The following is a 27191-nucleotide window of genomic DNA, read 5'->3' as shown; positions in this document are numbered from 1 at the left end:
TACTTACATGTAATAAAAATATTTTCATTTGCTTTCATTATTTATTGGTATTTTGTAAGAATTTTTAATAATTATTTAGATTTATAGTTAGGCTAATTTCAATAATATTTTATTTATTTTATCTATATGTCTTATAACCATGTGTTGTTACAGGTTATACGAACAAGAGAATATTTAAATATTACCAATATTTTATTGAAAGTACATTATTCAATAACAATATACACTTAATCGCAATAACAATTAACAAATTATTAAATAAGTTAGTGACTAGTACTGTTTCTGGGATAAATACAATCGGTATTATTACGAGCCTTAATTTTGTTACCCTGTACACAAAACTGTTTGCTTATCTAATCTTCAGTTCCGAGGCCATCGTAAAAATAATGTCTTACTGCTTGTACAATTAAAATTATTGTTGGTCCTCTGTACAGAAATCACACGCTGTGTGCAGTAAATACGTTCGCATACATTTTCTTTTATATTCCAGGTCGGTTCGTGATTCGTGTTGCGTTTGGAAACACGTTTCCCTTAAGAATAAAGGGTAGGTTGTCTTGTTGCTGTAGCGGGAAGGGGGACCAATGTAGGACGCCGCTTTCCAATGTGCACCAGTGTGCCCGCTGCTCGAATGTATAAGTAGATATAGTTGCAGTTATCTGCCGACACGCGCCTTACTATAAAACTGCAGAAGTTTCCTTTCGCCTACCAATCTGTAATTTTACTTTACGATTTTTAAACTCCTCCGTGTATACATGAAAAATCGTAAAGCGTCATGACACTCGTAGTCCCAAAAAACTGTGCGACACGATTTTGCACAGAAACTATCCACATCATAACCATTCACACCCAAAACAATAACGGTCCGAAACAAATTGAAGTTATATAGAATTATTATCTATCCTTCCCCCCCTACCCGTTTAACAGATGGTTCAAAACTACTATCGTGCACACTGTGCGCGATGAAATTAAAGAAGATCATGATGGTCAATACATTATCGGGCCGGGGTAAATGAATGTTTATAGACACGCACACATTTTTTTCAACCAGATTTTTTGTTTCGTACGCGTTAAAATGTGTGCGATTGGGATGTTATCATCGTTTTTCTCAACCTCTTCCTACTTCTCCTCCGCGGCCCCACCGCGAGTTCGGCAGCTGGCAACGTTGCCAAACCGTGCGCGTGGCGTTACCCGAGTGCGTGAGTGATACGGTTGGCCGGAAAACGTATCCGCCGTGTCGTGCATCATGCATATAGTCGCCACAGCGAGATCGGAAGAAGGAAATCGGAATTATCGAAATAAGGTTAACCAGACCGTGGGGCGTACCGCGTACGCGGACCACGTTTAGTTTAATATAAAACATCTACGATATACGGCGGACACCGACGACGACAACACCGACTATTGTACCGACCAACCTACTCTACCACCCCCCAGATACCATCACCACCGTCGCACGACTTATACTTTGACACGCGTTGTGCAATCCGAAGCCCACACGACGTATCGTTTTTGCGAGCGCCCGCCGGCCGGACGGGCGGGATCCGCGTACCGCCGCCCGACGGGTTCGAAACGCTACGAATTTGTTGCATAGCCAGTGCGCCCGAACAATCGTGAAAAATTTTAAAAATATATTCGCGAGATACGCGCGCGCGTAACAGTTTTACCACACGAAACGCAGCGAGGGGGTGTCCACCACGGAGAGAGAAACAACAGGAACGTTTTATATAAAATCTATTATTGTATAGTATAACAATATAATTTATACCATTATTATAAAGTGTAATAATAATAATAATAATAATAATATTATATTATTATTCTACGGCGTACTCCGCGGCAGTCGGTTTGTCGGTGTTCCAACGCGTCAAGGCGGGTCCTTTCCCCTACCTCGGGCCGCGCGCGCACACACACACACACACACAAGCACACAAGCACACGTACACCGCGCCCGCACCCCCTTTGCGCTGCGCACTCGCACGCACGTACACACGCACGCACCGTCACCGCCGTCGCCGTCGACGTCGTCGTCGTCGTCGCCGCCGCCGCCGCCGCACTTCACCACGTATCGCGGCCCCGGCTCCTCCGCCCGTGCTCGTACACACGACATCGTATCATTATATATATTATTTCGTATATACGCGTTTCCCGTTCGCGCGGCCGTTCCGCACCGCACATAATATACTGCACATCGTACTCTCCCCCTGCGCGCGCGCGGCGCCCGTTCGTGTATCGCGTGTGTGTGTGTGTGTGTGTGTGTGTGTGTGTGTGTTCGCGTGTGCGTTTTTGTGCGTGTGCGCGAAGTTTAATTTTATTTTTTAATTTTTTTTTTTTTTTTTTAAACAATTTTTTTCGTCGTACTCTCCCGACGTGGTGGTTTTGTTACGACGGACGGCCGAGGAGAGTCCAAACGACGCCGTGTATCGTGTACGTGTGTGCGTGAGTGAGTGAGCGTGTGTGTTATGTCCACGTACGCCGACGTCCACGGCGGCCGTCCGCGAGGCGTTTTGTCGTCCGCCACCGCCGCCGCCTCTGTCGTCCGCACTGCATAAAACCGTCCCTCGCCGCCGTAGTGCCTACCCCGCTACCGTCCGCGCAGCGCCAGACTCCGCGTATGATTTCAACGCCCCGACCGCGTCGTCCTATATCGGCGAAGGGAACCGTGTGCCGTCATCCCCCCAACCCCCTGGGACACTCGACCACCTTGGGACGTAGTTTTTCCGGCGCCTCTCCCGTCAACCGTAATCAGTAACCTCCTCGTGCCGAAAGTCGAACTTTGACCTCGACAATCGTGCAAGTCGTATCGTCGTTTGCTGTGCGACTTAGCAATGGTTTTGGACCGACGGCGATGATAACGGTGCGCGAAAAATGGTGATAACGTCGTCGTCGCTGTTGTTTCATTGCTGCTGTTGGTGCGGCGGTCGCGCGGTCCAAAGCTGACACACGACACTCCGCGCCCTGCGAACAGCCCGCCGAGGGTTTCCAGGTAAAACTCACAACTCTTTTAAGTGACTTAATTATTTTTCACTCGGTCGCTGACGGCTGCGCATTTTGTTCGCCGCGTCCAACGAAACGGTAGTAGAATTTTATTTTTCTCCATTCGCGTTAACGTCGTCGCTACTTGATTCGTGCGCATTCGCGTGTCGGTCCCTCGTGTGCATTCCCGTGGTAGTCTTTTCGAGGATCTCTGACTTGCGCACTCGTGTGATACGAACTCCCTATTCCTTATTTACCCTTGTATTACCATGGTGGTGTATGACTGCAGATAGTGCAAATTATGTTTTGGTAGATAATTTTAACAAGAAATCTTGTGTTGCCCCAAGTAGTTGGCGTGATTATTATAGTTATCCATATCTACCCATATTTGTTTGGGGGGTATGGGAGGGGGATACGACTCTAACGAGGGATGCTGTCCAAGCTTTTGTGAGAGGCAGTCTCCTGATGTCAATTTTTCTATTGCTGTTTTTGTGTACACATAACCAACTTAAATGAGGTTTTGGCTTGTATTTAGATAAATAGGCACAACCTCAACATTAATATCAATTGCTATTTGCTATTATAGTTATATTAGTAACTTTCTGTGGTATCACCATTATATAATAGATATAGTATTAAGTATATCTTTAGACGTTCTCCGAATCTTGAGTTACAGTAATTAGTTTTATAATTCCTTCTTATTATTCTAATTATGACTTAACCAATATAAATCAAATCTAAAAAACTGTAAATTGTGTTATGGATGGATGTCACTATTTTTTATAGCCTATGTATGCGTTTGTTTTAAAGTTCAAAGTAGGTACCAATTATGCTCTTTTGCTTGTTAAAAATAGCGGTTAAATTATTGCACAAAGAAAAGTTAGCTGTATAATTATACGCTTTCAATTTAAAAGGTATATAATGCAATTAATAATGTTTATAGTTTCTTCATGTATTCAATTCAAATTGTATTAAGTTATTGAAGTTAATAAAGTTATGATTTATAGGTATGACTTCATCTACATTAACATTTTTTAATTATATTAGAACATATTCTACTTAACTAATTAGTGAATTTCTATTTTATTATTCCTAATTAATTTAAAATTTTATTTTTATTTGATATATATTGATACTATATCCAACATTGAATTATATTCTCTTAAAAATGTGTTGTTTCATGAAAAATTGCCAATTAAAGTGGTAAGGTAATACACTATAATAATAAATATAAATAAAAACTTTTTTTTTAATGTTTTTAAACTTACAAAAATTAAAATGGTGAATAATTTTATTGTTGTATTTGAGGAATATAAACTGATATGTTCTATTTTTCATTAAATATCTGTAATCCCCAATTCTAAATCCTAAAGTGTGATTTGTCTACACTCTACATGATTTTGTGTCATGTGATTAAACAATATTTAAAGTTTCGGATGTATGGGTGAATCATTTTTTAGAGAAACCTATAATTTTAACATAATAAATTATTAAGTTCTCCGTGTAACTATAATTTTGTCTCTTTTTATCTGGCTTTTTACTCTTATTTGAATTTCATACTATGTATATTTATATTTATTGAAATATTATATGATAATTTGATACACTAATTAAATTTTTATTTTAGTTAATTTCAATTTCAAATTCTTAAAACATTTCAATGAATATTGAATACAATCAGTATATATTGAACTTATCAATACTAAATATCTTATTGTTATATTTACTATGTATTACTATTCTATTATACTGTAATATTCAATTTTAAACAGTAGGTAAATAGAAAATGTTTTCATTGCGTAAGAAGTAGGTATTTGTTAAGTATCTTTATTGACTGACTTATTATTTAAGTATGACAACAATAATTATTAATTTGAATTTTACAAAAATAAAAATAATTAATTTAAGCTCTTTGTGGTTTTAAGAATTTGCAACACTTACATCTGTAATCCACAATACTATTAGTTTTTATACTTGTACATGAGAAACTGTTGTTAATACTTAAAACTATCCCGTATTTTTTAGCCTGAAATTACAGAACTTGTTACAGAAATGCAATTTTATTCTTATCATTAATTTCAAATTGTATTAACCATTTTTATTGCTCACTTATTTTTACATAAAGGAATGTGCAAATATTAATGAAATATTAGTTAATTGAGTCATCTATTAAAATAAATAAATACATGTGTAGTTATTAAGTAATTATATTTATAATTTTATATTTTGCTCATAAGCTCCGAGGGTATTTGACTTTAAAAAGTATTTTTACATGTATGTACATAGTAAAAAAGATTAGGAACTGCGGTCTTACACCAAATTAAAAATTATATCCTATAATGGTTTAGAAAACACAATAGAATAATTTACAATTTTAATATTTTCCTAATATTTAATAACTACATAAGCACTATACGTGATATGCCTAAATACTAAAAAAGAATTAATATCAAAAAAATATTTATATATATATATTTAATGTTTACAAGTAAACAACTTGAAGATTCATTCAATACCAGTTTTGATATAACTTCAAGAGGGGAGGGTGTAAATTTAGTATTTAAGAACATAAAAATGTATAAACAAAATTGTTTTCATTATCTTGCAAGAGACTTTGCTTGTTACCTACTTACATGTTATAATTCAAAAACTTTATAATATTTACTATTAAAAATTATTAGCCCAAGTCCCAGGGGCGATCGCTTCTAACAATCCTCATAACCACCACTAGATTTATTTAATGGTTCTTAATTATATTAATGTGGGTATAATAAAATTAAAATTTAAGAAAATATTGTTTTGATATTGGTAAAATAAATACTTGTCTAATACCTATAATAGCAATAATTGTTAGGTACCTATTATAAGTAATAATATCAAATACAGGAAATAATATAATATAATAATATTATTTAAAATACATTTTTCAATTAATTTAGATTAGTTTTATTAGTATTACCATAAATATTTAATATTAATTATATTATATTTATCTATGGTAGGTATTTATTAGGTATAGAGATAGAAATAATAATTATCATGATTGACTCAAATATTATTTTTATTTTTTCATAAGGAGTTTTATATAATATAATAGACACAAATTATACTGTTTATTTTTATTACATATTAGATTAATTTTTAGAGCATAGAAATTAACTTAGTTGATATGTTAGTATAGGTAGAGGTATCTGCTGGCTAATACACAACTTATTGAAAATAAATTAATTTAATTCTTAATATAATTTATTAATACATACAATACTTTACTTTACTTTACTTTTTTTTTTAATGTATGATACCTATTTATTATTTAAATTTTTAAATGTGGTAAATGTATATAGTAATAGTTTATTTTGATTTTTCCAATTATAACTTTAATCCTCGATTTGGACTTCCCTACCCTTCCTCAACATCTTGGTTCGTTTAAAATATAATTAGTAATTTATTTAACCTAAAATATGATAAATTATCAATTTAGACGATTTTGTGTAAACACTTGTATACCAAAAATTATAACTCGATTATGGCTAACGTTACGTAACATTCAGAACGTCAAAAAGACCCTCCCGCTTCTTGCACTCTTGAAAAATACTAGTTGCGCTTCTGCGTATAGCTATGTTAATAGGCTAGAATTATTTTTCATTGTTATGGAAACCGTATTTTGTATTTATTATATTGGTTGTTACTTATTCTGATTATTATCGAAAATAATATTATTGTTTTTTTTTTTTTATTTAATACGATATCCTATTAGTCTATAATATTCATAATTAAAGGCGTATACCGATCAAATATCCAGTGTGAGAGAAGGGTATAATCTAATTATATTTTTATTGTGACGTATTAATTGATATTATTGATCTTAAAAGTTTTTATAATTTATATAAATTAAAATTTTTCTCGAGCCCCCCCCCCTTAATACGCACATTATTATTGTTTTACACAAAAAAAGTATTCATTATAAAATATTATTAAATGTTGGAACGTTAAGATTTTATTTTTATATACCTAAAATATCATAGTGTGTACTGTAATAATATCTTTTAGAAGTTTTCTTGAACGATTTTCTTCAATATTAAAAGGTAAGAAATTTTCTATAGATATTTTCTTTTATGCCTACTTAAATGGATACGTAAATAACCCGTCGGCCAGACCTAAATAAGTATAGTTTTCCAAAATTGTTTTCAAATATTTTTTTGTTTCAAACAAATTATGGAGATAATCTTTTGGAAATTCCTGATGTGGATGTAACTCCTACCACCATCTTAAATAAAAACATTTTTTTTTCAAAAACATTTCACATTTTAATCATAATCACTTCAAATGATTTAATAATTAAAAAACTTTCTTAATGAAACCAAGCTATTTTTGTAAATTTTCAATCATATGTACCTATATTTGTTTTTTATTATTCGCGTATTTATAATGTTAAAAAATAAAGTAATATGATACACCTAGTTAGAGAACAATCAATTATATTTATTATTTTAGTATCTACTTACCTTAAGCATAATAAAAATTGTTTAAGGTTTTATACTTTATGTTATGTCTTGTAAATGTATATTAATATTTGTTTAGCTTATTAAAATAGATGCGTATACGTAAACAATTTTTGTTTTTGTACCTATTTAGATATATTATATTTGTTAGGCATTTTAAAATATGATTGCATGTTTACATGATTTATATATATATATATAGATATATGAATGATTTAATAAACGTTAAGCTAATTGGTCATAACTTTGATACCTAATGGTCGTGTAGTAATTATTATCATTTTTTATTTTATTAGCTCCTAAATATAAGAAATAAAAGGTCAAATTTAGAAGAAAAAAAATAGAAGCTATATAGGATTGTATATTTTATTTTTTAAATCTACACATGCCCATCCCGTTGTTTGATTTTTTTTCAGAGGATCTATTTTGTCCCCAAAATAAGTTATTAAAATATTAAAATGCCAAAGGTTTTAGATAAATAGGGTTCATCAATAATAAATATAATTATTGTTTATAGACATTTATTTATATTTCGTAGAAAATGACCATGAAATAAATACATGTATTTTATTAAACTTGTATAGTTCAGAAAAATATCCTTAATTAATAAAGAAGTATCTATATTATTATTTTCGATATGACTCGATATACCTATTTTATAAAATAAAATGTACCTATTAATATAGGATATACAGAAAACTAGTATGATTACGTAACAATGACCTTCATGATCGTATACAGCCGGACATGTACACTATTTGTATTATAACTGCTAGGAAAAAGGTCTCTTATGTTTAGAACAAAATATCGAATCATTTATTATATTATATTATTATGTTTTATTATAAAAAATTATAAAACCCTTAATCCTTGCTATTTTAATATGATAAATAAATCTATTATCAATTTATTTATATTATCTTAAATAGTTAATAATTCACATAAGTTTTTTCATATTTCGTAAATATAATATAATTATATTAAAAAAAAATAATTTAAGTAATTTTTGTTTTATTTTCTTACAAGTAAGGAAGTAGTATGTTCTTATAAAGCAGATATACCTCACTTTTATAAAAAACCAATTATTTTATATTTCAAAATAAAAATAAAATATTTATTTTTATATGAAAACAGCTGCATAATTATTATTTATTTATGATTTTGTATTGGTTTGTTTTATTGTCACATTTATTTTTTTATTACATTTAGCAAGTAAACTGTAGAGATAGTTTTTTTTTGCTTTTGTTGATTTATATCTAACTCGAAAGCTGATTGTTTTGAAACTCATTAATAAACATAATAATTGGCCGACAGGAAATTGTGATTTAAAAACAACTTACAACTTGTAAAAAGAATTCTTCTATATAGAAAAAAAATATTTTTATAATATGCCTTCATTCGTTTATCATAAAGCCAGATTTAATATAATTTTATTTATTAATTATGTAAGCTACTTAACTTTACACAAATAACATTTTTTTCTTGCAAATAATCATTCAGTTACCTATCATCATTATTTATAAAATGACAAATTAATTATTTAATTTCAAAAATAATGTTATCAGTAGCAAATTCAAGTGTTACGCACGTGCCCATGTTAATACTTGTTATCTTGCTTTAAAAGTTTAAACTGACATAACAAAATTCCCTCAAAAATTCCAAACTTAATAAACATCTCAATGTCTTTTTATTATTAGGTCTATTATGAATATTTATAAAAGAAAACTTTTTTCAACTTTTTTTAATGAATTATTAATTATCTATATTATTTATCTTCTTTTTTGCACATAAACCTATTATTTTAAAGCGTTTTACAATATTTAATTTTAATTCGATAAAAACCAATCCATGTAAGTAGCAAAATATTAAAAAGTTTCTTTAAATTTTACTTAATTGAATGCGTTTTACAAAAATAGTTTAATAATTTATAATTGCAACTATTTAATTTTATGACAAGGTAAATATTGTATGATAATATTAATTTTTCATTATTTACGTTTTGACGTAATCGTACAATATCTGGAAATTTTAATGTACGTTTTTATACTTCGGATATGTAAGGGTTGAGTAATATTATACGTCATGGGATGAACAGTTCCAATTCCCAAGAACCAATACAATAATACTGTGTTTCTAACTTGTAAAAATCTAGGTCACGCGTAGAAACACGTGATTCATGATCATGACTGCATACCTATATACTATATACGCCTGTCGATGCACCAGACAATGTAGTCGATATTAAAATAAATATTATAAGATTGGATTATATTTTTGGTATAATTTATATTATCATTATATTTTGATTCGGAGTCAGTGAAAAAAATCGAATGGGGGAAGTTAATTTTTTAAACGCATAACGTATTAATATCTCGGTTCATCGGTTGGCCCTTATAAAAAAATATCCATTTATGTTTATGAACCTTCTGTCCGAGATTCTAGTTTTGTGTAAATTTGACATTTTGAACTCAGTGAATCTCATCTTATAACGAGTAAGAACAAAAACTCAAAATACCTATGACCTCGTTGCATCGCGTTGACATTCTCTGACTTATTCTCTTCTCGAAACACTCAAACAGATTTCTGTTAGTGGTATGTATGAAACGTATATTTAGTGAACTTCCAATGTAAAAATATTTTCAAAACGTAATCATTGTTTTCCGTACTCGTACGATATATTTTATAATACCTAATGGCTAATAATCAATAAGTTTTATAACTTACACCATACAAAGGCATTAGGAATTTTGTAACAATTAATCGATTTGTTTTTAATATTTAACAAGTTTTTATTTTATTTTTTAAATTATAACTATGCGGGAACTTTGCGTGTTTGTGATGATCTATCTTATTTATTACCTATTATTAAAATATTTATTTTATTTATTATTTATATAGTTTTTAATATTTTTGTTTTCATCTTATCTGTATATTGTATGTATAATCATTAACTATTTACTTACGTATAATGTATATTTTATGTTCTAGGTTTACGTAGATTTTGAACGACTCAATAAGGATATAATATGTTGGGAAGCAGTTTGCACCATCATCGGAACATGTCATTCCCTCACGGTGGTTAGTACACATATCTGAATTAAATTTGTTACTTATTATAATGTTAACAATCTTTCGATGATATAAATTTGTCTAAGTGACAATTATAATAATAAGTAATAAATAATAATACGCTCTTAAAATTGTTTATTATTTTATTTTGGTAATTATTAAAAATTATTTTAAATTTTATTACTTAATATTTTTTTTAATAATAATAAAAAAAATTATAAGTTTATAAGTTTTTATTTGGTATTTACTGGGGTTGTGTAAAAGTTGCTGTTTAACTGTCCAAGGCCGATCAACGATTAGTTACTAGTGGGTGAATACAACCCGCGTGATATTATCCACAGCAGCATGTGGTCAGTGGTCACATAATAAAATCAAATAAAACACAAATTTCTTGTTAAATAAAATATGGACAAAATTATTGTGTATATAGATTGAATACTACTATTTTTTTTAAATTTAAACATTTTGATGAACAATTAGTGAAAAATGATTTTAAATAGTGATTACAGTGTTAAACTTTATTTTCCAATAAAATTAGCAAATTATGATAAAAGTTAATATAATAAATTAATAGCCAACGTGTTTCTTTGTGTCTTCACAGAATTTTTGTTTTTTATATAATTACTCAAAAAACGCAATTATAAGTCTGTGGAACTTTAGATTTTTATAAAAAAAATCTTCTTTATTCCAGTATTATTAACATCTTATAATTTGAATCATAAAAATATTAATCTTAACATTTATTTTAACTAGATTTTAATTTGAGTCTAATCTTTTTCACAGTATTGAATATTGATTAGGTATTAATTAGTTTTTAACTCATGTATATTATAATTTACAAAATGTTGTTTAGTCTATAAATAATTTATATAATTCAATAAAAATATTAAAATTGTATTGTTTATTGAAAGATAAATTGTTTAAATTATTAACAATTATATGAATATAATAAAAAAAAATTGTTAATCTTGTTCATAACATTATCATGTTTAAGGGATTTTATTATAAGTAGGCAGAGTAAAAATAAAATAATATAAAGTGGAATTTTGAATTTAATGATAAATATTAATACAATATTATATTTATTAATTTGGTGCTTCTGTTTAAATATTTTAAATTAATACTCAATTTTTATTTTGCACAACAAATATTAATTTCTTATTTAATATTCATTAAATTTTTGAAGTACCATTATATATTTATATAAATTATAATTATTGAGCTATTTAATTTTTATATCTTCAATTAATAATATAATAATATGTTTAGAAAAAAGAAATTTCTTATCATAAACCAAAATATTTTATTATATAATTTGTTAATGTTTCAGGTTCTGTAATACATAATAATATGCCTCCTGCCGTTAGTAAAAAAATGGGTGGTGGCCGACTGAATGCCGTAGTGAACAAACTCCATTTAGCAAAACAATGTTCAACTGATAATACTTTTCCAGACATGGCTTCTGAAGAAAGCCGTTTATCTATATTACAAAATTTATTGAATCCAGCGCCATCGTCAAATTCAGAAAAGAAAAACTTACGCGCGCCTCCAGCGTTGTTTCCGCTCACTTCTGAAGTGACAATCCAACGTTACCCTGTTGTTCATCCAATACACGATAGACCCTTGGATGTTTTCCAAAGACTTAAACGTCTTGGAACAGACATTGAAATGGAAGAAATCGGAAATGAAACAACACTGAGTCTTATACCAGTTTCATCATCTCAAAGTGCTTCTGTTTCATGCATTCCAACAAATAATTTTAAAACTAACTCCCCTGCTACCAGTCTAATAGTTCTGCCAAAAACCAATGTGTTCAATAATAGGAAAATACCAGAACCTTCTGTTGTTCTCGAAATGAAATTAACTTCTAAACCAAAAGCTCAAAATACATGTTTTAATGGGAAAACAGAACTAAAAAGTTATGTTTTTTCAATTGATCAATCACAAATAAGTATAACAAATAATGGACAAAAACTATACTCATGTAATGTATGTTCAGGTATATATCAACGAAGAGGTGCTCTAAAGAAACACTATTTAAAGGCACATATTAACTATCATTTTTTGACATCTCGTGACTTGCAAATAGCTGGTTTTAAAGGTGAAAGACTTGAAAAAATGATAGAAAAGTGGAAGAATACAAAAGGTCATGTAGGTTACTATCATTGTCATAAATGTTATATATCATTTAGTACAGCCATTGATTTACGGCATCATGTGATGAATCATCCTCCGGCTTTACAATCTAATGCTTTGAAAAAACTACCTGATATTGTTACCAAAGTTTGTGAACTATGTTTATATTGTGATAAAAAAATTGAAAATGAAGAAGATCGAAAAAGCCATTTGTCCAAGATGCACCCACCTAAAAGAAGATGTCATATATGTACATACTGTCAACTCAACTTTTTTGATTTGTACACATTACATAAACATATGTGTACCACTCATGAAGATGTGTATTATGGCTGTGCAGAATGTAAAGAACGATTTATTTCTAGAGAGTTAGCTAAAAACCATAAAACCATTTGTTTGAATAACTTATGTATAAAATTAGAATCTGATAATATGAAAAAAGAGCATTTGAAAGAAGAACCTACAAAAAACGAAATACTAGAAATGAAAATAGATGAACCTATAAATGTTAATATTAAAAGTGAATTATCAGACAAAGAACCAAAAAAAGAAGAATTAAAAAAAAATGAAGAACCAAAAAAAGAGGAACTCAAGAAAAACGAAGAACCGAAAAAAGAGGAATCAACAAAAAATGAAGAACCAATTAGAGAAGAGGTAAAAAAGAAAGAAGAATCCACCAAAAATTATCCATTTTACTGCCCAGACTGTAAAAAAGGATTTACTCAACAACCAAACTTAGCACGACACATGAGTTTAGGTCATGGTAAAAAGTTAGAGTATAAAAAATCTAAAAAGTTATTACAGCCTTCTAATAAAATAATTTTGTCCAAAAAACTTGTGAAAACTCAAGAAAAAGAATTAAAAGATGAGATTCAAGATTTATCAGCTAAAGGAACTCAATATGTTTTTTTGAATAATAAAAATGAGCTAGTCACAAAACAAGGAGTACCGTTTGATGTTTCTTATATGAATCTTGAGATTCAAAGCAGAATCAGACGTATGGTGCCTTCTTTGTATCCTAGTTCATCACCAATAGAGGATGATATGAGTTCATTAGAGGTCGATGCAGCTTCTTCGTATGGTTTTCCAAGTTCCCATGGTAATTAAAAATGTTTTTGTAAATGTTAAATCATTTTAAATAATAATAATAAACAATATTAACAATAATAAATCATTTTTTTTTTTTATGTAGATGATGAAAGGAAAAAACTTGAAGGATTCAGTGGGGAATGGTTATATCCACGTAGTTATATTTGTTCAGCATGTCCAGCTACATGTTCCAATATATGGGATATTTTTTACCATAAATGGAATGTACATCCTAATGTACTTTGTCATCATTATGACATACCATTAGATCAACTTCCATCTCAGAAATGGGTAATTTTATTACTTTACTTTATAAAACATAGTCATTAACAATAATTGTTAAATTTGAAGCGGCCAGAAAGAAATTTGAGCAGAATAGGGTTGTTATCTGAATGTGAAGAACAAGAAACTAGTTTACCACAGTGTACAAAGTGTGGAAAAATGGAAAACGATATTGCTCAGCTTCATAGGCATTTGTTAGATTGTGGTGGCGATACTGAATGGCTCAAGACAATGATTCATACAACAAAGTCACCTAATAGCAAAAAGTCTAGGTAAGGTTTTTTTTTTACTTTACATATTTAAAAACAATTAATTTTATTTTATGTACTAGAAAAAATTGGCGGCCTTTTAATTTCCGAAGACGTAAGAATGGTAGGGCTAGACATGGTCTTAAACGAACTCCACCTACTCCACCTTTACCAGTTGTAAAAACTAAACCTGGTGATGGTAAGTACTCAATATTCTTTTATTGTTTAATTATTTAATCTAATTTTTATTTTACAGCTGAAAGTGTTAGTCGTATGATCGCAGATTTACCTCCTAAAAGAGTTACAAGACGTTTAGTATTCGAGGCACCTAATGGGAATAACCAAGCAACAATAAATAGCGTAAGTAAAATATTATTAATAAAAAAAAAATTGTAGACCATGCTATCATTACGATACAGAGATTTTCGTCTGTTTTTCTTTATCCATTTATTATTAAATTTTTGGTAATGGTTAGTAACAATGATTTATAATATATACTTAAAAATTTACACGCTGCTCTGAAACACAAAGAAGTCTGTATGCTCAAAGGTATATTTAGACACAAATATTTTGATAGTTAAAAATTGATTCATTATTTTGAGTTTTTACATTTTTTAGGTTCCTATTGATATAAGCAGCCGTAATCCAACTGTTTCAAGTTCAACTACATTATTTAGTAAGAAAGTTAAAAAGCCTTTGCCAGTTATAACTGAAACTGCTATGCTTATTTCCGAAGCACCAGATTTCTTACGTAGTCTTAACATTATGCGTGCTCCACTGAAATCAGCTGAACATAGTCTTCCTGGCAATAAGACCGAAACTGAAGAAATAATTGCTGCCATGAAAGAAACTTTAATGGCTTCTCCAGCACCCATCCCTGTTATTTTACCAAAGAAACGCAAAAGACCTATTTATGACTTTAAACAATTAGCTGAAAAAATTGCCAAGCATGACCATAATGAAATTCTTGATTCAAAAGTTAATGATGATAATGACAATACAGAAGAATCTATTCCTATTCCTGTGGCAGTAAAAAATAAAGGCAAAAAATTGATGAATGAAATAGAGGTTGGATTGATAAAGCAAAATAGGTTACGTAGGAAGAGAGAAATTCCATCTGTACCCGAAAAGGTAATCCCAGTTCCATCAAAAAAATTAAAAATTGAAAATATAGAAAATAACACAAAGAATATAGTGGAATCCACTCCAGTCATTAAACCCAAAAAACAGGTTATAACAAAGAAAACACCTAAAGTACTCAAAAAAAAGACGATTGATGAAAATTTTGTTTCTAAAATACAAACCCGTAATAGGAAGAAAAATTTTATTGAGGAATCTATGTCTAATAAAATATTACTTTCAAATAAAGATGATTCTTTAGCAAATAATAATGAATCGTCTAATAGTTTTGTTGACTTAGAGTCTAGTCAAGAAGTCTCTTCATCTGAGGTTCCTCCAAAACAAAAAACAGTTAAAGTTAATCCTTTTAAACCAAAAGCTAGGAACAGAAGAAAACCAGGAGTTTTTTTTGGGTCAAGAAAACGAAAGCGTAATTTAAAGACTGATAATAAAAAACAACAGCCTACTTCAACTAAAGTTGATGATACACCTTCATCATTACCAAAGTTAGAGTATTCTGATTCAAATCTATTAGTTTCGGATGTAATTGATAAAGTTGTACAACCAGAAACCATAAAAACTGATAATTCTGTACAAAATGCATCTCAGGAATTGAAAAAATCTGTTGAAAATGAGTCCAAAATAGTGGCTGTTAAAGAAGAAAATAAAGCCACAGCTCCAATTAGTGCTGATACATCTGAGTTAAAAGAACCAGAAGAAGTAGCAGAACCACGTTGGCATTCACAGTCTGATGCTTTTTTTGACTTACCTTCCGCTATTAGTTTGGGATCAATATTGAGCTCAGTTAATCAGGCTAGTTAATTTTGTTTAAAATATTAATATTATATATATACTAATTTTATCATTTATATAGATATTGGAAGGTCCTGACTGTAATGTTGCAAATACAGAAGTAAATGATTATTCGTGGACAGAATTACAACGTGCAATGGGAGCCACTGATGAAGAAATGGCTATATTACAAAATTTTGGTTCAAACTCATCTGAAGAAGGCCAAAATGTAACTAGTGAAAACTGCTTGGATCTATTAGACATGGACTGTGGAGAGGACCCCAATAGCAACCAAGTAAATAAATTGTTTTCATAAATTGTATATAAGTTCAATAAAATAACTAAAACAAATATTTATTATTTTTAGGAACAAACTGATACTCAAATTAATAGTGAACTAAATTTCAAATGCAAAGTTTGTGATCAATGTTATAAAGGTGTTGCAGCATTTCGTATTCATTCACTAGATGTTCATAGTATTGAAGATCCAGAATTGGGTAAGTGATAGATATTTTAAAATAAATAGTGGTTGATCAATGTAAAATGCAATTATCTTGAACCCAACATAATATTGAACTTATTTAGAATCTACTAGAACAAATAAAAATTAAAATGTTAAATATATATTTTCATATAAAATAAAAATAAAATTTATTTTATAATTGGTCAATATAATAAAGTGATTAATTTTTATGCAAGAAAGAAATTCTATGCTATATTATCTATTGTAAACGACTGATATTAATTTCAACTATTATAATTATTAGTTATAATATATACTTAAAAACATTTTAGTACATTTTTATATGCTTGTTTTTACAAAATATTAAATTGTTTTTAATCATGTCTTGATTTGGATGAGAAAAAAATTGTAAGTTAATATAAAAAATTTATTCTTAGTGTTTCCAATTATTATTAGTCATTTTTTATTTAATAATACATTTTTATGTATATATTAAATTATTATAATTATTGGAAAAATTAAGAATTTAGTATTTTAAAAATTAATAACATAATATAAGCCCTGAAAAATATTTTTTACATATATTTTTATTTTTTAGTAAATGTTATAAAATCTGATTACCTACTCGTTTGTTGGGTTTGCAAGCTCATAATAGAAGGAGGAGCAGAAGAACTCGACGAGCACATGGCAAAAGACCATGAATTTGATGATGCTCCAAATAGGTATGTATATTTGTTACAAGCTTATGAAAAAAAACTTTTAATAATAAAAATTGTTTAAATTAGTGAAAATGGAAAGGAGTTGAAAAATAAAATGGTTAACAAGTTGGGTGAAATATTGGACCAGGCCTTGAAAAATCTCATTTCTTCTACACAAAAACCGTAATTATAAACATTTTTGAAATTATATGCTAAACATTTAATTTTAAATAATTAATTTTAGTTGTGCTGGGAAAACCTGGAGTGGTGGTGCAATAACTTTGTTGGGAAAACTGTGTGCTCTACGCAACAATGAAAAGGGCACAACTGTATCAAGTAGTGTTGCCAATTCTGCTCTTGCTAAAGACCTACGCAAAGTAATTGGACGTAACAACAATGGATCTAGTGCCAGAGCTCAATCTAAAAGATCAAATACAGCTCATGCTCTTCAACTGAATGCACGTTTGGCTGCATTGTCAGTAGCTGCCAAACGACTAACACCCTTGGTTCGTGCCGATTGTTCGTCCAACATTTATAAATGTCCAATTTGTGACATTGGGTAAGCACTAGAAAAGTTTAAAACATTTATTGCAGTCTTATTTAATTTGACTATAATCTTAGGTTTGAAACTACAAGTACTAGAAATAAGCACATTAGTCGAGCACACAATAGCCCACAGAAATCAAACCATGTGGAGACTGCTGTTCAACGTAAGTTATAATCTGAAAATTCTTAACATTTTATTAGCAGGCGCGTTGTATAGGCAATTTCACTACATATACGCACATTGTTTTTGATCATTTTTATTTGCATGAAGTATGACATATATTATACAAGCTATCCCCGTGCACTTCGTTGCCCGATCAAAATGCATCCGTGATGTTAAATTTGGTTGTTCAAATGCTCAATTCTAATATTTAGCATAACGCGTTTCGATAAATAATATTTTTGGTGTATAGATGATATTTCCGACACATCAACTTGAAATAGCCGTCCTGCCCTACGTTGCTTTTTTTTGAAATAATTTTTTTTGTTTTTATTGATGATGTTGAATGACCCAAATTCAGGACCATAAACCAACAACTCATAAATTTTCAATAGTGTGAATCCTAAACAACGAAAAAGTTTAAAAAGTTTTGTACTGTCTAAACTACATCAAAAACTCACTAAAATACTTATTTATAATAACTAATAATTGGTAACACACTATAACACGATAAAAAAAAATCTTATTTGCCAATTATTTAAAAATTAATAACTCAATTTTTATTAAATTATAGAATTACAAATAGGCTTAAAACCTGCTCCACAATGTACTTTCATTAAAAAAAAATCAAGATAACCGTTGAGTAGTTTCAAAAAACATACGCGACAGATTTCCATTTTCACATTTATATAATACTAGTTGAATAACCCGGCTTCCCTCGTCTGTTAAATAATCGATGTTTTTTTTTTTTATTATTATAATTCAACTTTTTAAAGCCTAGTCATGTAATAATATATAATATTTTTCATAATTTAATTTGTTTATAGTATTTATAACTGAAATGACAAATAAAATGAATTAAAAATAATAAGAGTGATTTACTCGTAGGCTCATTTGGTACACCCTTGTGAAAAAAAAATCGTTTAATTATTTAAATAACACGCTAAAAAATCGTAACCTTTAAATACAAACCCTGTTCTCCCTACTATCAGACAAAAAATAATGAAAAATCGGGTGACGTAGTGACAGTCGTGATTATTTAGAACAACTCTGTAGAAAAAAAAGGTGGAAAAAAGTTATATGGTATCGTCACAAAATTTAAATATAAGAATAAAATCCCTCCTCTCCTTCCCCTCTGACGAAAAAAACGAAAATTTAGGCTACATGGTGACACTCAGGAGGGTATTTGAAACAACTCTGTGAAAAAAAAGTTAAATAGTGTCGTCACAAAATTGGAACATAAAAAACGACTGTTCTTTTATATATATATATATATTATATATTATATATACAGTAGACGCCGCTTATTAGGAACACGGATAATTGATACAATCGTGTTATTGAAACAAAATATTCCGGGACAGGCTTGCCGTATATTAGAATATTGAAAATAATTAGAATTATTGAAACATCACATCGGTTATTTGAAACAATTAGACGTTAGTCAGTTGACATATACACCAGTTATCCGGCGATAACCAATGAACTTTAATCTTATATTTGCTGTCGTTACGTTTATTTTTACTGTACTTTATCGTAAGTACAGAACCTATACATATAAGAATGCCCTTTTTATACGTATCGTTTGTAGTTCAGCTTTGGTGTACATACGTAAAGGTGATTAGTGTTTCGTTTAATACTGATGATGAAGAAGAAAACAGCGAAGCACCTCAGTCACCCTTATCAAACAAGGAAATTGTAGAAGTTCTAAGTGTCCTCAGGATAGCTGCCCAGCACCGTGCCGATAAAATAGGTTTTGAGCAACATTACTCATATGAAAATATAGTCATGGAGTTAGACGACGCAATAAAACAAACTTCGATAGATACATATTTTAAATAATATAGTAAAATATTTACATTTGTACATTTTTTTTAAATTATGCAATATACATACATAGTTAAATATACATATTCATACATAGATACATGCATACATATATTTTTCACTTATTAGAAACAATCGATTAATTGACATATTTCACTTTAGTCCCAAAGTGTTTCTAATAAGCGGCTTCTACTGTATATGGACATTTTGATTCACGATAGACAATATTATTCTGTATTAGTGTTTCATAATTTTATTATTTTGATACTATTGCCTTTATAGGATTATTTTAACCAAAACATAAAATATTTTATTCTTGCAGTCGATTCAACTCTACAGCCACTGCAGACAACTGTTCTGGAAGAAACGCCTGAACCTTCTGATAATGTGCAGCCCATGTTTGCACTGGGTACAATGAACCGTAGAGGACTAAAAAAGTTTAATAGCACTTGCAGTGAAGAAGTGCGGGCGCGTGCAAAACAAGCGTTGCGTGACTTAGAAATTAAGTCCAGATTGAAACATTACACATTTTCTGGTGACCATCAACCCTCACCCAATTAATTTGACTGTTTGTCACTGCCCTTCTGGTCACCTTGTATAGTAATGATTCCATGTTAAAGGATTGCCAAACTGTGTTCAATTCACCCATAACTCGTTTATTTCATTTCTTATTAAATATAACTATGATATATATATATATATAGGTATTATGTTTTAATTTTTTTCTGTAAATAATTGATATAACAGGTAAATTACTACTTGTAAATTATGTTCATTAAAATATTCCCTATAAAGACATTTTTTTTGTTTTGTTGTTTTTATTCTAAGGTTTTTTTTTTATTTTTACCTAAATGCTTATCATTTTTTAGGCAATTTTAGACTGAATAGCATTGTTCTTTTTTATCATGATTTTAACAAAACAAGAAATTATTATATCTAATGAGCTTAAAAAATCTATTTTAACTCCATGAATAAATTTTTTTCTTTATTTAACTTCTAATTAATTTATTATTTCTTTAGTGATAATTAATTATGTATTATACTTAATCTATAACTACAAATTGTGTAACTGATGTGCCTTTGTATTATATTATTAATATTTTTATTTACACATTTTGTTGTAACATATCATTTTACAAAGTCACTTAAACTTGTCAAGGATAGAACAAGATTTTTATCTGTCAACCTTCCACTTACGGCTTTTGTATTTTAGCATAATAATTATGATGTATAATTGGGTAACTATGTTATGTGTAATTATTATTTTATTAATAATGATTAGTTAATACTAAAAATAAAAAAATTGTTATTGTCTAGACAAATATCATTATTCATTAATAATAAATAAAACATATTTGTACTAGATTTGAAATATATTATGTAAAAACTGTTCAACAATATATTTTTTTTTTCATCACAAAGTTGTTACAACTGAAGTTTACTAAAAATTTAAAATAATAAATAGATCACAGCCATCCTGTGTGTATTCATACATTTTATCCCATGTAAATGTGTTGTTGTGAATGAGCTGATTTTCATCTATTTGATAATCATTTACATAATTACATGAAAAAAGTATAAACACATAATTTATTTAAGTATACACAAATATAATACTAATTGTAACTAATTTCGGCTCAGTATAGGAGGATTTTTGTGTAGTTTATCAATGAGGCCACTGAAATTGGGGAAAATTAATAAGAAACACGAACTAATCAAAACATATGCCAAACGTTTGTTTAAGGTTTTGTGCTGGAGCATTACGACGGCTAAATAAATACCACGTCTTGTGACATCGCTGCCCATTAAATGCTTCAACTCATCTAAATATAATAATATATATATAAATATAATAGTAAAATACATTTGATCAATATTTTTTGGTGCTGATGATTTACCGGAAACAGATGACATAAGTGCACATTTAGCTGCCACAAGTGTTCTAAGCTGTACTTCTGCATCTCTAAATTGTACTTCTGTAGCACGTACACCATCTGGCCACAATGAATTTCTACATAGGATATTTTAGTCATTTAAAAAATTATTATTCAGATATATTAATAATTGTTAAAATAATACTTGATTGCAGCGATTAACAATGACACCCTATATGGATCAGTGACAGTTGCCACATACTCTTTGAATCTCCTGTTAACTACATGACCAAATGAAGCCCTAATAATATGTTGTAGCAACATGACAAATCGTTTTCGAAGCCATTGTTGTTGTTCATTTACTTCAAACACTTCTGTTAATAAGAGTAACACTGCACGCATTGGCATATTGTCATCATCCTAAAGACAAATTTAAAGTAAACAAATTGAAACATAAAATATGTTTTAAGATTCTGAGCAGAGCAATAAGTGTTATTCATTTCCAATGGTTTTATTTTTACACAAATTAAATTAATCTAACATAACTTATAGTAAAATAGTTTACTTAAATAACAATATCAAAAAAGGGTAGAAAAGTAGGTAAAGTGTATCTATTCTTCTCATTTAATAAGGCACTGAGATGTATGTGTTAAATTTGAATGAAATTATAAAACATTGCACAACTTAAAATACTCAAAAAATAGTATTGTGATATGTTTTATATTTTTTAATTGGTATACAACTCATGCAAAACCTTCTATAACATTTTCTAGCTTTTTGGTTTAGTGAAACATTTATAGGAAACAAAAAAATCTTAAATATCTTAATAGCTCAAAAAAGTTAAAATATTTTGGAAATATACCATGAATGGATAAAAGTAATAAAAATATTTCGTATAAATTAGTATACTAAATTATTAATTATGATTATTTAATTTAGTGTAACACCCTTCTTCCACCCCTAAAGTACCTACTAAATCCAATTTGTAACCATAAACCACTATTGACAATAGAGAATTTTATTAATGTTCTAAAAGACGATTTCCACACACAAGAAAAAACCACATTTATACTTAATAATATATATTCTTGCTCTACTCAGAATCTAAAACACAAAATGAAAATAATATAATATAATGTACTTAGAAATAAAGGAAGACAGACTGACATTGTTCACAATTATTTTTCATGCATAATAATATATCATTAATTTAAATTTACAGTGAAATACTTGACACTACAACTGTACAGCACTAAGGTACCCACTTGCTTAAATTTTTTTTTTTTACTTACTTCCTCGACCAACATTCTATTAATAGGTTTGGATGGACCAAGTACTTTGCTTATATTGTCCATTACACCATCAACAGTATTAAATATATTATCAGGTACAGTTTTCACAACGTTTCCAACAACCTTCAACGGGTTAAACAAGAGATTATCAACAGTTTTTACAAGATGACCAGATAATAGTGCTTTTTTGTCTTCAGGTCTTTGTTCGAGGAATTGTTCTACCATCGTTTGTATCCCAGGATAATTAGCTACAGTTGACGATTTCAATAGATTATGTATAAACTGATTTAGCATCATCATACGTTTTTCTAAAACTCTTCTATCAGCATTATGAAATGTTTTTTTGGCTGGAAATGATAGTTTTCCAAGTTCTGAATACTGTAAAAATAAATAAAATTATTATGAATTTCTAATAGTAATTTATTTATAACTTAACCTTGTCTTTTACTCTTTGATAGAGGTCATAAAAATCAGAATATCTTTTATAAACATGCCAGTTCTCTTCTTTCCCAGACATATAAATTCTAGTAATGGAAACCGCATAAACACCATATGTTTTGCCACCCTCATGCACAAGTCCTAAAAGTAAATGTGGTGGTTATTATAATTTTAAATATATGCTTTAATTATTATTTTAATAATAACCAGTTTCAATTATGTCTGCTGACAATATTGACTTATCATCTTCTAATTGACCAGGACTTATGGGTTTATTACCCGAGAGAAAATCGCTTACTTTATCTGAAAAAATATAATTAATAATGTTATAGAATAAAACAAAACATAAATCAACTTGCCACCAGTTCCTTTAAAAAGTTGTTGTACAGCATCCATTGGTATTAAAAAATCAGTAGCAGGCATAGCTAATTCTGGTTCGAAAATATCTTCTGAACCTAATGATTTCATTTCCAAATCAGTTATCAATCTTGAACAACATTCATGCTTACCAAAACCAGATATAATTCCTTTTTCAGGCTAATTAGACATATTTTAATTAGTTTTATTTGGATTATTTTATAATCAGTAATTTAAAAAAATAATTACCAACCTTTAATAGTGTCTTGTACAATGTATTTTGGACTTCATCAAACCATGTTTCATCTACTGGATCAACTTGAATTTTTTTAGCTAATGATTTTACAAGATCATCTCCGAGTTCGTTTTGAATATCAGGCTAATTAATAAATTTATTTTACTATTGATAAAATTATTAGATTACAATTCATCTGAATTTTACTTTTTGACCAATATATAAGGAATACAATTTTTTTGCTTCGTCTCTGATATGATCCACTGTTGCTAAATCAGATGATGAATACTGACTAGGATCTCCACTAACATTTTGCATTTGTTCATGTACAAATTGTTTCCAACCTAATATAATTAAACATTTTACTTCAATTCAATAACATAACACAATATACATAGGCGCTATTATGGGTGACTGGGTGGGGGCTTACTACCAGTGCCACCTGTCATCTGAAGTACCTAAGGCAAATTTATATATTATAGAATACCTACATACAACCCAATTCACTAAAGATTCATTAACTCCCTTTTAAAAACTAATTATAAGCACATTTTTAAATCTCTCTTGATATGTGGTAGTTCAAAGCTTGGTTTTCAAATTTAAGATGTCAAAACCCACCCACCTATTTAAATCACCTATGACATTTATCACAGTTGAACCATAAGATCAGCACCCATGCTTAGCACACCTAGTTTTATCCATTTACCCGTCAGTATTTTAAACGTGTTTCAGCATATTAAAATTAATTTTGAGGACCGTTTACTTGTCTCTGTCTTATTTATAAAATTAGTCTCCCAGAACTAGAGCTTTAGCTATGCCTATAGGTTATGACAATATATACTAAAAACTCACCATCAATATTAATATAGAATGATATAAAACTATCACAATTTATTGTAGTCAAATAATCAATGAAGTATGGCAAAGCAGTTTTACTTTCTAGAATCCACTTTAAAGATAATGAATCATTCTTCGGAGAGGACATGGAATGTTCAAATGATAATAAAAAGTCTAAAAAAAATAATTTATGGTTTTATTCTAGATGTATATTAATAAAGTTTTATTAACTACTATAATTATATATTTTACCTAAAGATCTGTCTGATTGTTGAGGAATAGAATTAACAATTGACTTAATTAAATTAGATAAAAATAAAAGACTGCTCAATTGTTGTTTTGCTCTACTATCTGATTCACCAGAATCTCTTGAACGCTAAAGCATTTATAATATTTAATAATGAGGTAATTATAACACAATTATCATAGCATACCAGATTCATAATTTCTTTTTTGACTAAACTGTGCACAGCATTTAATTGTTGATTTGATTTAGTTGACCTTAATACTGTAAGAAATGTCTCATTAGTTACTGGATAGTCGCTGCACTAATAGTATAACAAAAATATGCAAAATTAAATTATAATAATAATAAATTAAAGTTACTTATCAGTCATTACCAGCCATATAATTAATTGATTAACATAATCAGGATTACTAAGCATGTTTATAGTTGTTAAAAATAGTTTATTTGATATTATTTCACGTATCAAAATGCGTATAGTACGACAATTAAAATCATTTTCAGGAATAATATGGTATATCAATGCTTCTGATATATCCCTAAGCCATTCTGTAATAATGATATGATAAATTTAGTAACATTAAATATGACATTTATACAATTGTATTACTTCTTTCATAATTTTCGTCCAAGCACACATTTGCATGTGATGTACCTAATCGGTCAACATCTTGTTCGTGTTGGAAAAATAAAGTTTCAAAATCAACTTCTTCAGAATTTTTTGTGGATGTAGCTTTTAACGATTTTCTATAAATACGAATATGTTTGGCCACTTCTTCTGACAAGTTTGTACATACAAACTGTAGAAAATCTATCTGTTGTAATTGTTTGGCCATGCAACTAATCAAATAACTAGTTGATTTATGTATTTGAATAGGAAAATCTTCATCGTCGCTTAATTTGTCATACCTTGGTCAATAATAATGTTAAGACTTGAGTAAGTATATAAAATAATAATTAAATAGAAAATTGGTTTTTACCATGGATATACATAGTCTCTTAGAATATAGTCCATAATATCAGACAGTTGGTGATCAATATATTCAGAACCACTCAAATTCACATCGTCTTCATTTATTTCTTTTGCAGAAATCTTAAATACAAAATAAAATTTATATTAAAAAAATGAAAATGAGCAATTTACTATGTATTAATTTACAGATTTTGGGTCAAAAAGACTGTAGACTGTGTATTCTGGGTCTCTTTTCAATGACTCCACGTACAGAGCAGCTTCTTTTTCGACAGTATTGTAAGCAAACCATATAACACTAAACAGAAAATCAATTAAAATAGTGTATGCTGACAAATGTGCCTTCAGTTACCTCAAGAAAAACGCCAAGAGTACTGAAACGACAATAGTGGTCAACCACAAACCGAAAGTCGTCACGCATAGCGTAGTCAATATCAAAGCCCAATAATAATGAATCATGGTCGACAACCTTTTCTCGTCTATACGAGGTATCAGCGATTTGCGGAGATCATTCCATGTGTATAGGATGATGAACAAAACTAGTACAACGACGGAATATCAAATTTAAAGTAGGTTAAGTAGGTGATCAACAACAGACGGTATTTGTAAAAGCCGATATCCACCATCGCGTACACTACTTTTAAAATAATATATTATTCGTTTTTGGGAGGGATGTGAATTGTCAGACAAAATTTCACGAACTTAATAAAATTAAGAACTTTAATCAGAATCCGACATTCCGGCTGTCCGGCAGCCGCAGACCGAGAATATAGCGAATCATTTTATTATTAATTTTTATTACTTATTATTATCACATAATAATCATAATAATATTTTTCTATGTCAACAAGTAACTACCGTTTATCAAAGTTACCAATGATGAATGGTAAATGCCGAATGGTGATACATGAAACATCAGCTGTCTTAGATCATACACTATATCTAAGATCAGCTGTAGTTTGGACTTTTTTTCAATTATGTCTATAGTATCTTCGAAATTAACAGTTGGTAGTATTTTGTCCATGTCGGATGATTATCAT

The 27191-nt window shown here is 29.3% G+C and overlaps 2 protein-coding genes across 7 annotated transcripts in view; one reads left to right on the top strand and one right to left on the bottom strand.

Moving 5' to 3' along the window:
- LOC132931865 (uncharacterized) overlaps nucleotides 1–21304 on the top strand; it is a 32328-nt gene extending 11024 nt beyond the window's left edge. For 2 of the 6 annotated variants that reach the window (XM_060997915.1, XM_060997917.1), the window contains exons 2-16: nucleotides 10464–10553; nucleotides 11875–13779; nucleotides 13873–14060; nucleotides 14121–14323; nucleotides 14383–14498; nucleotides 14556–14659; nucleotides 14831–14848; nucleotides 14918–16231; nucleotides 16293–16505; nucleotides 16578–16707; nucleotides 17272–17395; nucleotides 17459–17554; nucleotides 17616–17930; nucleotides 17993–18081; nucleotides 20227–21304. In XM_060997915.1, coding sequence (XP_060853898.1) covers nucleotides 10502–10553; nucleotides 11875–13779; nucleotides 13873–14060; nucleotides 14121–14323; nucleotides 14383–14498; nucleotides 14556–14659; nucleotides 14831–14848; nucleotides 14918–16231; nucleotides 16293–16505; nucleotides 16578–16707; nucleotides 17272–17395; nucleotides 17459–17554; nucleotides 17616–17930; nucleotides 17993–18081; nucleotides 20227–20465 — 5106 coding nt within the window. In that variant the 5' untranslated portion in view covers nucleotides 10464–10501 and the 3' untranslated portion in view covers nucleotides 20466–21304. Of the gene's footprint in view, nucleotides 1–1895; nucleotides 2984–10463; nucleotides 10554–11874; nucleotides 13780–13872; nucleotides 14061–14120; nucleotides 14324–14382; nucleotides 14499–14555; nucleotides 14660–14830; nucleotides 14849–14917; nucleotides 16232–16292; nucleotides 16506–16577; nucleotides 16708–17271; nucleotides 17396–17458; nucleotides 17555–17615; nucleotides 17931–17992; nucleotides 18082–20226 lie in introns of those variants that run through there. The other 4 variants (XM_060997918.1, XM_060997914.1, XM_060997919.1 and 1 more) reach the window with 4 other exon arrangements.
- LOC132931866 (sorting nexin-13) lies at nucleotides 21259–27024 on the bottom strand. Its single transcript, XM_060997921.1, has 17 exons — nucleotides 26504–27024; nucleotides 26341–26449; nucleotides 26162–26274; nucleotides 25792–26090; nucleotides 25558–25730; nucleotides 25372–25485; nucleotides 25190–25313; nucleotides 24953–25111; nucleotides 24308–24444; nucleotides 24119–24244; nucleotides 23868–24045; nucleotides 23716–23811; nucleotides 23507–23649; nucleotides 23071–23448; nucleotides 21984–22198; nucleotides 21803–21915; nucleotides 21259–21727 (listed from the first exon to the last, which is right to left on the bottom strand). Exons 1-17 carry the CDS (start codon nucleotides 26608–26610, stop codon nucleotides 21531–21533), a joined length of 2781 nt encoding a protein of 926 aa, XP_060853904.1. The 5' UTR covers nucleotides 26611–27024; the 3' UTR covers nucleotides 21259–21530.
- Between the last annotated feature and the right edge of the window lie 167 nt (nucleotides 27025–27191).

Source organism: Rhopalosiphum padi, chromosome 1 (assembly GCF_020882245.1).
Source record: "Rhopalosiphum padi isolate XX-2018 chromosome 1, ASM2088224v1, whole genome shotgun sequence".
NCBI lineage: Eukaryota > Metazoa > Arthropoda > Insecta > Hemiptera > Aphididae > Rhopalosiphum > Rhopalosiphum padi.
The sequence above is the reverse complement of the archived record's forward strand: the minus strand, read 5'-3'. Positions and strand labels throughout refer to the sequence as shown.

Bases quoted from the DNA above. Each gene is read 5' to 3' on its own strand.
- LOC132931866 (XM_060997921.1), bottom strand. From the start codon at position 26,610: ATGATTCATTATTATTGGGCTTTGATATTGACTACGCTATGCGTGACG. The intron at 25,731-25,791 runs GTAATACAATTG...TCATTATTACAG, and splicing joins GGACGAAAATTATGAAAGAA to AATGGCTTAGGGATATATCA. The intron at 23,812-23,867 runs GCAAGTTGATTT...ATATTTTTTCAG, and splicing joins ACTTTTTAAAGGAACTGGTG to ATAAAGTAAGCGATTTTCTC.